Source organism: Podarcis pityusensis (assembly GCF_964106645.2).
Source record: "Podarcis pityusensis genome assembly, chromosome: 17".
In the NCBI taxonomy this organism is placed as follows: domain Eukaryota; kingdom Metazoa; phylum Chordata; class Lepidosauria; order Squamata; family Lacertidae; genus Podarcis; species Podarcis pityusensis.
In genome coordinates this window covers 19,886,094-19,899,499 of record NC_138042.1, presented here as the reverse complement: position 1 = coordinate 19,899,499, position 13,406 = coordinate 19,886,094, and the positions used below count along the sequence as shown (strand labels likewise).

The 13,406-nt window shown below is 44.0% G+C and overlaps 1 protein-coding gene across 5 annotated transcripts in view; it reads left to right on the top strand.

Annotated features, from left to right (window-relative positions):
• SPATA6L (spermatogenesis associated 6 like) overlaps positions 1–13,125 on the top strand; it is a 31,169-nt gene extending 18,044 nt beyond the window's left edge. For 4 of the 5 annotated variants that reach the window (XM_080987879.1, XM_080987880.1, XM_080987876.1 and 1 more), the window contains 6 exons: positions 2,490–2,583; positions 4,211–4,254; positions 6,715–6,890; positions 8,365–8,458; positions 10,521–10,639; positions 12,948–13,125. In XM_080987879.1, coding sequence (XP_080844005.1) covers positions 2,490–2,583; positions 4,211–4,254; positions 6,715–6,890; positions 8,365–8,458; positions 10,521–10,622 — 510 coding nt within the window. In that variant the 3' untranslated portion in view covers positions 10,623–10,639; positions 12,948–13,125. The remainder of the gene's footprint in view (positions 1–2,489; positions 2,584–4,210; positions 4,255–6,714; positions 6,891–8,364; positions 8,459–10,520; positions 10,640–12,947) is intronic. The other variant, XM_080987877.1, reaches the window with a different exon arrangement.
• The last annotated feature ends 281 nt before the right edge of the window (positions 13,126–13,406 follow it).

Genomic DNA, 13,406 nt, shown 5'->3' with positions numbered 1-13,406 from the left:
AAAACACTTCTGTACAAGGTACACTAAGGGTGTAAACACTTCTGTACAAGGTACACTAAGGGTGTAGAAACGAGAAGAACCTGCCAGTTTCGATCAATAGAAAAGTAAGATTTTGGAATGAATAATAGGGCCCAATTGCCCTATTGGATCGCTGCAGAGTCCAAATTGTTTACAACAATATCAATGGGATGTGCGAGGGCTCCAAGGCCCGTAGTAGATTATCCTATGCATGGTGACAATCTGGAGGGGACAATACCATATTCAGGCCTGGATGCAGTCTTAAGCATCTTGTCATAATGTGAAATGCAATTCTGTGTTCTAATAAGACTCCTTCGTCAGGGCACAGCGTAGTCTGCAGCCTGCCCAGAGACTTCTGGGCCCTGATATCCTGCAAGACCCGCACTCGAGTCTTTGCCACCACAGACACGTCTAGGTATTACGTGGCGCAGGCTGTAAATTTAGTAGACTAGCAGGCTGGGAAGGACAAAAACGTGAGTGCTGGAACTGACCTCCCACGTATTGTCATAGTCCAGAGCACATCAAGCAAGCGTTCGATTCAGCAGCGTATTCCATCGCGACAGTTAATCTAGAGAAGTCGTTTGGGGAATGCAGCTGCTGTGCATTTATTTCCAGGGTATCGGGCAACATGCAACTATTTGAAATCAGAAAGAAACTTCTCTCGTGGACAGGGTATTCCATATTAGTCCGTTACACACTTTCATTTAACAGTTAGGTTGAATATCAGATTGCTTTAATAGCTAATCTTTGGCACTCTGACCAGTCACTGATTCCAAGTGCTACTCCTATACAGTGGTACCTCAGGTTAAGTACTTAATTCGTTCCGGAGGTCCGTTCTTAACCTGAAACTGTTCTTAACCTGAAGCACCGCTTTAGCTAATGGGGCCTCCTGCTGCCGCCGCGCCGCCGGAGCACGATTTCTGTTCTCATCCTGAAGCAAAGTTCTTAACCCGAGGTACTATTTCTGGGTTAGCGGAGTCTGTAACCTGAAGCATATGTAACCTGAAGCGTATGTAACCTGAAGCATATGTAACCCGAGGTACCACTGTACAGGCAAACCTTGGAGATACTGCAGGTTTGGTTCCAAGCCGCCTCAATAAAGCAATAATAATAATTTTATTACTTACACCCTGCCCATCTGACTGGGTTGCCCCAACCGCCATAAAAACACAGCAAACATGGCAAAAAAAAAGCAATTCTCTTGGTTTCCCAGTGCGTATAAAAGTTGTGTTTGCACTATACTGTAGTCTGTTAAGCCAGGCACCCCTGGTTACAGGGGCGAGAGGAGAAAAACCCTGGGCAACGGAGCAGACCGTGGTTAGCCAGAGTGGAAGCGAAAGCTTCTGAACTCTTCCTTGCAGCTGTCAAGAGAAGGAGAGGGGTGGCCAGCAGGGAGACACATGCAATCTCAGCAGAAATCTAGGCTTGTTCATTTCTCTCTAAACCACAGTTTAATGTGACACAGGAGTGGTTCACCCAGTGGGGCAGGAGGGAGAGGAATGTGGCGGCGATGGCAAAGTCAGGGCTTTGCAGATGCATCGACAAAAGTGGCGGACAAGGTCCAGTGTTGTGTCCCTCCAGTAAGCAACAATAACACCATTACTGGAAGGCTGTTGTGGTTTCAGGTGTGGCTGAATAATGCAAAATCAGCCAGTGGGGCAGAATGACTCATCCCAAGCAGGGTTAATTTAGAACAGCGGTTCTCAATTTGTGGGTCCCCAGATGTTGTTGGACTACAACTCCCATCATCCCTGAGCTCTGGCCTTGCTAGCTAGGGGTGATGGGAGTTGTAGTTCAACAACATCTGGGGACCCACAGGTTGAGAAAGGCTGATTTAGAAGGAGGTGAGGCCGGAGCAAGAGAATCATAGAGACCCCCAAGGCAGCCTCCCTTGTAGAGCGGAATTTTGGAATCGTATACATCTTTCCTTGTTTAATGAACCACTTGCAGGCCACGAGCAGATATCCTGTGGGTCACTAGTTTGGGAATGACAGTCGTCTTAACTTTTTCCGAATATCTGAAATTTGGTTAGATTCAGAGTGCCCCTTCCCTGAGCAGAAGGACCTGAGATCCATTGGATCCCCTTACAGGAGGAAGAGAGAGGAGAGTTAGGGGGATTTTTGTTGATTCCCCCCAGGGCTACCTCCCACACTTCCCAGCGGATCTTCCAGAGCAGATTTTCAGGTGCCTGTAGCGGGGAGAAGGAATCACTAAAAATGGGAGCATCCCAGGAGCAGAATTCCACTCTTGGGAACTCTGGATCCAGTGTTTTCAGTTAATTAGAGGGTTTAAAGCCAACCAGTCAGTTTTAATTTAAATTGAGAGATACACGTTAGGGAATATCAAAGGGACCAGGGAGGGAACCTTAATGTTAATGGCAAGAATCGCAAGTATAGGTTCTTTTCCAAGCCTAATTCTGTTTTAAGATTATTGTCTTGTTATTATTTCTTTGGTTTTTAAATTTTTTTTAGGTAGATTCTTCTAAAATGTTTTCTGAGCCATATTGGATTCCAAGTCAAAATACGAGCTCGTCAAGGAATTCTCACAAACTTCAGTTGAAACGAGGTACTTAACAATTCCTTAATCTTAATTAAAAATGTGAACTGTGCTGATAACAAGACCACCATGCATGTCATAGGGGTCTAATACGCTGTGGGTTGTATTCTGTCACCATTACTCCATTGAATTGATGTTTTATTCACATTGTTCCATTGATTTCTCAGGAAAGTGGGCTACTCTTTGGGATAGCATCCCAATATGTTTTGCATTCAAATCCTAAATCATTATTTCAGTTCCATGGGAATTCATGAGATTTCTCTCTCAAGTAATGGATTTCAGATCATGTTATAAGTTGCAGTTTTCACCCTTTCATTTGCCGCTGGGGTAAAGGAATTCTCCAGCACAACACTGCTGAGTAGTTTAGTACATAAGATACTAATACATTTTGTATTATTATTATTATTATTACAGTCATACCTTGGAAGTCGAATGGAATCCGTTCTGGAAGTCCGTTTGACTTCCAAAACGTTCGGAAACCAAGGTGCGGCTTCTGATTGGCTGCAGGAAGCTCCTGCAGCCAATCGGAAGTCCCGTCAGACATTCGGCTTCCAAAAACAGTTTGCAAACCAGAACAGTCACTTCCGGGTTTGTGGCATTTGGGAGCCAAAACGTTCGAGAACTAAGCTGTTCGAAAACCAAGGTACGGTTGTATAATAATAATAATAATAATAATAATAATAATAATAATAATAAATTTTTATTTATATCCCGCCCTCTCCAGCCGAAGCTGGGCTCAGGGCGGCTAACAACAATCAAAATAATCCAACATTCTAAAAACATTCATTATAAAATTAATTAAAATCAAATTGATGGCAACCATTAAGCAAAATTCTGTGCAGATTGCCAGAGGATTGCCAGGGCTGTGCCCTGACCAAAGGCCTGGTGGAACAGCTCTGTCTTGCAGGCCCTGCGGAAAGATGTCAGGTCCCGCAGGGCCCTAGTCTCTTGTGACAGAGCGTTCCACCAGATTATATTTTTACACCGCCCTATACCCGCAGGTCTCAGGGCGTTTCACAGGATAAAACCACGATATAAAACACACAGAATCAAAATAAAAACAAGAACAACCCGATGTATTCAGCTGTATTCAGAGGCAGTTCCAGATTTAGTGGGCCCTGTTAGTTCTTTGTGCTTTTATATGTGTGTGAGGTTGGGGGATGAAGGCAGTACCTTTGAGAGTGTGCAGAGTCCTTTCCCTTTCTCCAGCATAACCACAGCTCGTTTCAAACATCCTGTGGTTAGAAGAAGGAACTTTTAGGGCAAAAGCGGCTCCTTCCAGATATCACCACCCGTTTCTTACATTTGTGTAATCTGCACCTGTTAAACACACCTGCAAAGATTACTGCTGTTGATGTGCTTGGGAAATGACAGTTCCCGTGAGTGGGCTAGCTGGGCGAGCTACGTATATGGATGGATGGCAGGGCCCATGAAACAGTTGGAGGCAAAGCAGCGAATCTATTTTTGCTTGCTTGTTTCTGTTCTATATTAGAAATTGTGTTGACAAACCAACCAACAAACCATATGAAACCATCATTGCATCTTTCCTCAGCCCTCTTTCCATATGTGATACATGCAACTATAGGCATTGTTTTAATTCTTCAGAATTGATTTTTTTATTTTTTATTTCTTGCAGCGTTATCGTACGATAGCTGGAAGTCTGCTTGCCCGGCAGCAAAGGTAATTTAAGAAGTGGAGTCTGTAGCATCATTTGCTGGTTAGGTTATTGGGTGTATGACTTTAATAAGACTAGATGCTTGCCATGTTGAGGTTAGGAAATGACAAATACTTGAGGAAAAAAGGCTATTTATCAGTGTCTGGCAAGGGCACACAGTTCATGTAACTTTCCACAAGGCACGCTTTATTCTGCACTAAAAGTGTGTAAAGCTGGTTTGGATATAAGTCTGCGATTATACTTCTGAACTGTCATTCCCTGTGAAGAATTGTCAGGTCTGTAGGTAGTTGCTCGCGAGTAAACAGCCAGAACTCCGGCCTGTCTTTTACAGGTTTTATTTAGTGCAAACTGTATACTGTTCAGAGATCTGGCGGGAAGGTAAATGGTGTTTCCGTGTGCTGCTCTTGTTCGCCAGAACATGCTAGCCACATGACCCGGAAGCTGTACTCCCTCAGCCAATAAAGCGAGATGAGCGCCGCAACCCCAGAGTCGTCCGCGACTGGACCTAACAGTCAGGAGGTCCCTTTACCTTTACACTCAGAGCATTCTGACTTAGCTCCTGCCTCTTTCTCATCAAACAGCAAAAAGAAACAAAGGACAATAGTCCTACATTCCAGAACACAGTAGTACAAAACATCCTGTCTCCGTCACTTCCCACTCTGTGGAATGAAAACATACACTGTCATGTGATAGAAAACAATCCCATGACTGCAAACACTGAGCAAGAATCCTAACAGGGAGATCCGATTGAGCTAAGATAGGACTGCACCCTCCCTGAATGATCTAAGCTCCCGATTTGGTGCTGTATCTATACCCAGTATCAGTCCTGGCATCTTAAGTTGGCGGCCATGGCCCAAGAGTGCATTTTACCACTGTCACTTGATCGGCAAGTTTGAAAACCTGGCTATTTGGAGACACGCCTTGGCAACTTCTGGTCTGCACTACGTTCACATTCCATGGGCCTTCCTTGGAAGACAGTTTGGAAGTTTTCACATTGTTCAAAACGTGGCAGCCTGCTTACTAGCATGAGCACACCAAGAGAAGCACTAAATGTGTGTTTGGGGGGTCTGTAGTAGCTCCCAGTTTCTCTTCAGAGCACAATTCAGAGCGCCAGGCTTACTCTTCAAGCCTTAAACAGCCGTGGTCTGGTTTGTTATAGAGGTAATCTTTCATGTGTGCCTCCCTTTCCTCATATACAAAGACTGGTTGCTGATGGTGGGGTGGTGGTGGGGGGATGGACACAGAGCATTGGTGTGGTAGACTTGGACTTTGTGATGTTAGCTCAAAGTACCTCCTCCTATGTTTTGTTACCTACGTTGCATTCTGATCCATGTTTACAACACACTCTTTCCTATGCTGAGAAAGGAGATTGAATTGACTTTGTGACACAAGCGCTTGTTCTGAAAGTGGTAGAAACATATAGCTGAAGTACAAGAAATGATATTTACCCTTATCTTGTTGACTGGAAATGTGTCCTCTAGGGGGTCCTTGGAGTTCTCTCCCTTTATAGACATCCCAACTCCTGGAAAACTGCTTTATTACAATCAAGTGGTAATTTTATTACAATCAAGTGGGAGGGACGGGGGTGGTGCTGTGGTCTAAACCACTGAGCCTCTTGGGCTTGCCGATCGGAAGGTCGGCGGTTCGAATCCCCGCGACAGGGTGAGCTGCCATTGCTCTTTACCAGCTCCTGCCAACCCAGCAGTTCAAAAGCATACCAGCGTGAGTAGATACATAGGTACCTCTGCAGCGGGAAGGTAATGGCATTTCCATGCGCTCTGGCATTCGTCATGGTCCTCCGTGTGGCAATAGCAATTTAGTCATGCTGGCCACAAGACCCGGGAAGGCTGTCTGTGGACAAATGCTGGCTCTCTCGGCCTGAAAGCGAGATGAGTGCCTCACCCCATAGTCGCCTTTGACTGGACTAAACTGTCCAGGGGTCCTTTGCCTTTTGTTACACACCACTCCTGTCTCCAGGCAGTGCAAGATTCCAGGGGTACCAAGCGTGCTTCCCAGGGTCTGTGTTTCCTTTTGGACAGTGGAGACTATGACACCTTTATGATATATGGTTTATTGACATGTAAATACAACCTGGGTCTAGATGGAGAAAGTTCAGAGCATTTTCATCCCAAGAGGGCCTCTTGCTTCTCCAATAAGCAGAAGAGGCTTGAGTCTCGGAACAGAGATCAGATATCAGCCAAGTTCTCTGCTTGTCCCAGCCAGCCCACATGGTTCTCCAAACGATTTCCTTTGCTTACATCATCCATACTGAAACCCTACATCCCTTAAACCCTTTTTGCCTCTGCCCACTAACACACAGCTGGAGGAGGGGTCCCACCCCTCTTCCTCTGGCATATTCCTCTGAATTATTACTTTGTTATTTGGCTGTCTGTCTTTATTTTTCCAATCAAGTGGTACATGAATGTTGTGAAATAATAATAAATAAACCCTTCCTTTCTCCACAGGTAACCAGAGAGCTGGATATGCAATACAGCTTGGATCCTGGTTCATCATCACTTGAAACAAGGGAGCCTATTGATTTTGATTACTCTCTTTCCCTTTGCCACAAACCTTCATCTGACTCCTCAAAGCGCTACCGATCACCAAGCCCATGTGCGCGGTGGGCGTCTCCTCAACACAGGTGACCATTCCTAGATACTTAAGTGACAGGCGGCCAGCATGTCTAGGCAACCCTGCCTCAAAAATTCCTGGAAGTCAGTCGCGGTGACCGATGTTGCTGTTCTTATTTGCCATCCTGTTTCCCAGGATCAGCTGCCAACCCTACGGGGCTGTCAAATTTCTAATGCCACCATACAAATCTAGAGAGATAAATGTATGGGACCAATGGCCATCAGGGACAGGCTTGAGTTAAAAGCAGCCACAGCTTTGATTACAAGTTATTGGGGTTTGGTTCAGCATAGGACAACGTTCTGACCTTTGGGCTGCCCGATCGTTGGCCAGTATCTCCACCCCAGCCTGCCTGCTAGGTGACATGGAGGAGTTGGCAACAGGAAATTTCAACCACAGCATGGGCTGCTTGGATGGGGCCCATGGAAACCTGGGAGTGTGGTTTCCAGGCCCCTAAGTGAGGCCAAGGCCTTAGTTCATGGAGGATACGGTCATCAATGGCTGCTAGCCACAGAGACTGGTATCTGAAGTGGTAGGTCTCTGAATACCAAATTTTTGGTGACGCCACGTGGATTGCAGAGCATCCATCTCACTATAATTGGCAGGCATCCACCTTGCTGATGTTGTGTTGATAAAAAGACACTTTTTGCATTTCCTAAGGCCTTTGGCAGTATTTGTTTTTTAAATTTAATTTGCTGGTTTTGCAAATTTGTATAGTGGCGTGTTTGCTTTTTGTTGGTTGTGGAGGACGGTTCTTTTAACTGCAAATTTTAAAAAATGTGAGCCATCCTTCGTTAGGCAGGAGGTAGAATAATTTCTTTGAATAATAGTAAATAGGAGTGGAGGCGATTGAATGTAGAAGGTGCTAAAGTGCTTTTCACACAACACTTTATTTGAGGCTTGATGGGGGATCTCTGGAGAATTATTAACATCCAGAGTTTCTTCCTCGTGACAAGTTTAAGTGACAGTTCTCTGCTTCTTTTTCATGCTGACTGGAGAACGCAATGCAATGATGCTGATCAGGAGAGATTAAGAAGAATAGGAGTTATGTTCCAGGCAGGCCCCATAAACAATCCTGACCTTGTGGTATAAAAATAGCCAAGAAGTTCTGAGAGAATTCCATATATTTGGATTCCTTTGCCATTGCTTTGTCAAAGAGATACTTTGGGTTCATAGTCAGCACTTTGGCAACAGTTGGCCTCCTCTGCGGAACCGTTCCATTTGTTGTTCGTAGTAGCAAGGAGAGTCATTCTACGGGTGGCTCTTGGTCCTAACTTGCAGAACTGAGAGGTCAGAGGTTGAAACAATTCTCTGGCTGCCTAATTTCACAGCTGTAAAAGAGGTTCAGAGGGCTTTTGTGATGGTGGGGAGCGGAAATGGGAACTGGCCGCTACTTGACAATACTTGTGTTACGTGATGGGACTATATGGAGAGAAATCATAAACGCTTAGTATCAAGTGACTTGAGTCCCCTGACATTTTTTTCAGAATATATTCCAGCCCCAATTCAAGCTGGGAAGAGATTAACGAGAGAGTGAAAAACCTCCTAACTTCCGACGAGGCCATACAAAGACTATCCTTTGTAAGTATGATGCGCTTTAAGCAGAACTGTTATTGATTCCTCTCACTCCAGATGCAAGAGTGAAGTCCTATAAAGCCTTATATGGCTTTACATATTCTATAAAACAGGAGTAGGTATGCTGTGGTCTTCCATATGGTTTGGTCTCCAGCTTCCAGCAGGCAGGGCCAAAGGTCAGGGATGATGGGACTTGTCATTCGTGTAACACTTTGTCAACTTATTTACCTCTGTTAAATCAAAACATTTCAGTCAACACTGGGGCTGCCATACGTCTGGGAATCAGACTGTCAAAATGGCGTCTGGGCGGATTTTTTGGGGAGATGTCAACAAAGGTCAACAACTTTGTCCAGATTTTCGCTTTTGGGAATATGGCAACCCTAGTCAACACTCGTTAACTGAGCGGAGTTGTGGTTTAAAGTTTTAGCTAAAGTTGCTCGGGGCCAATCTAGATGTTTCTCCAATCAATGGGCGCAGTCAAAAATGGCAGCAACACGCCTAGTTCCTTTCTCTCTCCCTATGTGCTGCAACTTAGCTCTGCGACATGACATTCCACCCCTCCCCACCCCCTCAATTTCATTGGCTGCTGATACTGGGAGACAAAGACTCATCGCTTTGCCTAGATCCTGTGTCCTTTTAGATGTTCCCATAGTTACGTGGCAGCCGTTTTTCTATGAATGGCTCCTAAGTGGGTTTTGTGGCGTTTACATGACCCAACCAGATGGATGAGGATTGTTCATGTGGATTATGAGCATGGGACCATCTTGGGACCACCTTGAGAGTGCGTGGTGGCAACAGATCCATATGGAAAACGACAAGGCTGGTTCTTGACCGCATTTGAATGTTGAAGGGAATGTTTTCAGCAGCTGCACATCTAGAGTAACATCTGCTTTGGGCTTTAAACTTCTGTGTACCTTTCCCAAGCTGCCTAATGCTATACCCGAAGCCTGGCTCAAGATACGCCAGCCCTCTACGACCTCAGCAGCTAAAGCCTACAGCAGCTAAAGAGGTTGTGACACTTTTGCCTGTTTGGGAAGCCTTGGATATTGCCAAGATCAGTCAGTTGGGTGATTCACATAGCCTGTGGGTTATCAATAATTATTAAAACAAACAAGCACAGTTGGTAGAGCATGAGACTCTTAATCTCAGGGTTGTGGGCCCTACACTGGGCAAAAGATTCCTGCATTGCCAGGGGTTGGACTACATGACCCTTGTGGTCTCTTCCAGCTCTACAATTCTATGGTTTTAAACAAGCAGAAAGCTCCTCAAACAGCCTTCATTTCCCCCAACTATGCAAAATAATCACAGCAGAAGAATGCAAATAAGTTCAGTGCAATTTTTGTCTTTGCAGATATACAATGCCTCAAACTTAAAAATGCAAGTGTATCCTGAAAATTGCATGCACACAATTGCAAAACCCATAGGCACTTTTTGCACATTGCAAGGAACATAAATGTGCCTCTCTGCTGAGCCTTTCCCCCCTGCTTTGGTTGTCTTGCAGAGGAAGGAGCTGCAGGTGTGCACTCTGTGGGACATCAGAGCCCTATATCTTCACAGGTCCTCTCTGCCAAACATCTGATGGCTGGAAGGGGACCACAAGGGCCTGATGAAATCAAGTTGTGGTCCACATCCAGCTTGTGGACGGGGAATTCCCCACCCCTGATTTAACTCTACCGAAAAGCCTTTTTTTCCGCTCATAATTTTTTGTGGCCATTCATCTCCCCCTCCAGGATCTCAATGTTATGCCTTGTTTAAATCAGAAACTGCTTTCACTCACTAATTTCAAAGCTCCCATGATGGAGACACAGATCCATGTGAGTTAACCCAAAGTGACATTACTTGCTGTTGTCTCTCCAAGATGATACATTCTTCTAATGAACCTTAATAGAAAGGTACTTTGACCGACAGAGCTAGAGGACAGTGTCATACATCAGTTGTTCCCAAACGTGCAGCGATAAGCTTCTTTTAATTCTCCTAGAACAGCTGATATATTTGTTTTCAGCCAGGCACATTTAGCAGCGCTGATGACGATGAACAACCCAGGTTTAACGGGGCAACTATTTTGCAGGGAGCCACTGATTCCGAAATTGATGATGTCCTTGAAAGAAGGTCCATCTCTTTGAGGAGTTCCCCACTGTGTGACTCAACGGAACAAAGATACTGCTTGTAACTGCTGTCATTGGCAAGGTATGCTGCATAAAGCCACCTCCTTCTCTCTCGATTTATTGGACTAGTCTATTTCAGAAGGTTAAAAAAAAGCACTGGGAAGGTTATATAAAGCCTGCTACAAATCGGTAAGATAAACTATTACAACAGCATTCCAGGCCCCGTAAGGTGCAATTCTCACACCGACGTGGGTCAGGCAGGATGAGAGTGATTGCAGTGGTATCTGGCTTATTGATAGGACCTGTCTGGTGCTCTGCTATGAAGATGCTGTTGTCCCTCGTGTTCCGCCATTCATTTAAAGAGCATGCAAGAAACCCAGACTTGGCAATGGGGAAGCCCTGCAGCTTCCACCACCTTCCACACTGTCTCACTGTCCGAAAGTTCTTCCTGGTGTTTAGTTGAGCTCTCCTTTCTTGTAACTTGAATCTGTTAAGTCAGAGGTTTTCAGCCTTTTTGAGTCCACGGCTCCTTTAACCAACTAGATTCTTTCTGCGGCCCCCCTGTGGGGCTCAGGAGCCCAGTTAAGTCACCCCTTGCCTGCAGAGCTGGCAGCCTCTCACCCTTTTTCAAACACCCTCCCTTGTGCAGTGTCCCCTCAGCCTCCTCTCCCCTCTCCTTTTTAAAATATATATATTTTTTATTAGTTTTTAACATATCATTTTCAACAGTAATTAAACATACTTTTACATCTTATTCAATTTTTTTGACTTCCATCAGCCCTGATTGAAAATTTTCCAGTCTAATCTCTTAGTATGCATTTCTTAATTTTTCCTATTACATTTCAATCTCATAACCAATATCTCTTATCTTTTTCTATTTTGTAACACAACTACTAGCGTAATTTGTTGATTACAGTTGCTCTTCAAGTAATTCATATACTTCTTCCAATCTTCTGTAAATCTCCGGTCTCGCAGGTTTCGAATCCTTCTTTTCATTTTGTCCAATTCTGCATAGTCCATTAATTTTGTCTGCCATTCTTCTTTCGTCGGAATTTCTTCTTGCTGCCTTTCCCCTCTCCTTTCGTGTGTCCAGAAAAGCAGCATATAAAATTTATTATAAATGAATGAATGACTGAAATAAACAGGACTGGCTAGCACCTTTCGCAAACTATAAATGGATGCATGCCCCAGAATCCATGGTAAAAGGTGAAAATTCTTAAGTACCGGTAGATGTGCAGAAGGTTTTCTACAATACAGTGGTACCTCGGGTTAAGTACTTAATTCGTTCCGGAGGTCTGTACTTAACCTGAAACTGTTCTTAACCTGAAGCACCACTTTAGCTAATGGGGCCTCCTGCTGCTGCTGCACCGCCAGAGCACAATTTCTCTTCTCATCCTGAAGCAAGGTTCTTAACCTGAAGCACTATTTCTGAGTTAACGGAGTCTGTAACCTGAAACGTATGTAACCTGAAGCGTATGTAACCCAAGGTACCACTGTAGATTGTTAATAAGGGTCCCTGAAACTGGACAATTGAAAACTACTTATCTAGAATATGGATTTTTAAGAATAAAATAGTGTTTACACCACCTTGAGGGCCTTGGCTGTGAGTCCTGAAAGACTGGCTCCCTGAGCAGATTCATTGCCTGGGGTGTTATTTAGGCGGAAGGGAGGTGCAGGGTTGTTGCTGTTGCTAATTTTTGTATTTTTGTTTTGGATCTTACAATTTTTTGTGGAAATAGTTTAATTTGGTTGTGTGCTTTTTGATGTTTTATTTTTTGCTTATGGCTTGTAACTCTCTCTTTTTACATCACAAAAAGATCCCTTGCAGCATTAAGAGAGTGAGAGATTCTTGTGATATAAAAAGAGACTCTCCCCTCCCGCAGAATCTCTCCCCTTCCGCAGTCTCTACTTAACTGTAGATCCCAATCATTAACCCAGTGATCCAGTTGTCATTGTTCCCTCTGCTAGCTGGCAGATAATTCTCACTGCCCCAGAGTCTAACCCTAGCACAACTGTAAATAAGTGAAGCAGTCTCCTCTTTTAAGTAACTTCTATGGTAAGTAACCGAGCTGAGAAATCACTGTGTTTGTGCAAAACTCATCAGACAATCCCATAATAACTATTATGTTTGTACTTACGTAATTTCTTATATATTGTAAGCCGCCTTGAGCATGGTTTTAACAGCGTACAAATAAAACGATTAACTGATGCTTAGCTTGCAGTCTTCATTGAAGAACGGCATTCAGAGCACTGATGTTACAGTTCCCTTGCAAAACAAAAACAAAAATAGAAGAGGATATACGGGTTTGTCCAAGCATGACATTTCTCTGTAGTATTTTATCAGTTTCCCCCATCCTGTAGTAACAGACAATTTAACGCCTTTTTTCCAGAAAGAATACAGCAGCCTTGGGCTATCGACCTGAAGACCCATTGCTGGCAAGATTTTTGTTCTAGAGCTAACTGATGAATGGTTTATTTTCTGTGTGATGTTATGTCTAAATTGGTTTGAAAACAACACTCTGTACTGTAGTGCTGATTAAAGGTTTGATTTATACATTTTCAAACAAGTGCAAGCCTATCAGCTTATTGTGGGTTGATGTCATGGTCCTATTGATGGTGCTATATACTTCTTTAAGATTTTGGCTGCTGAAAGTATTTTCCATGAAAAATCTACTTGGAATTATGTTACCACTCAGGACTGTGTCCTCAGTGTAAAGCTTAGTTTTAGAAATTTGGAAGCGAATACCATTTTGAATTGAATAAAGGAGTGGGGAAAGAGTTTGGTTTCGTGCTGGTAAGATGCACAGCAAACTTTGAAGAACCACTCTAGGATAAATTCAAGGTCCACT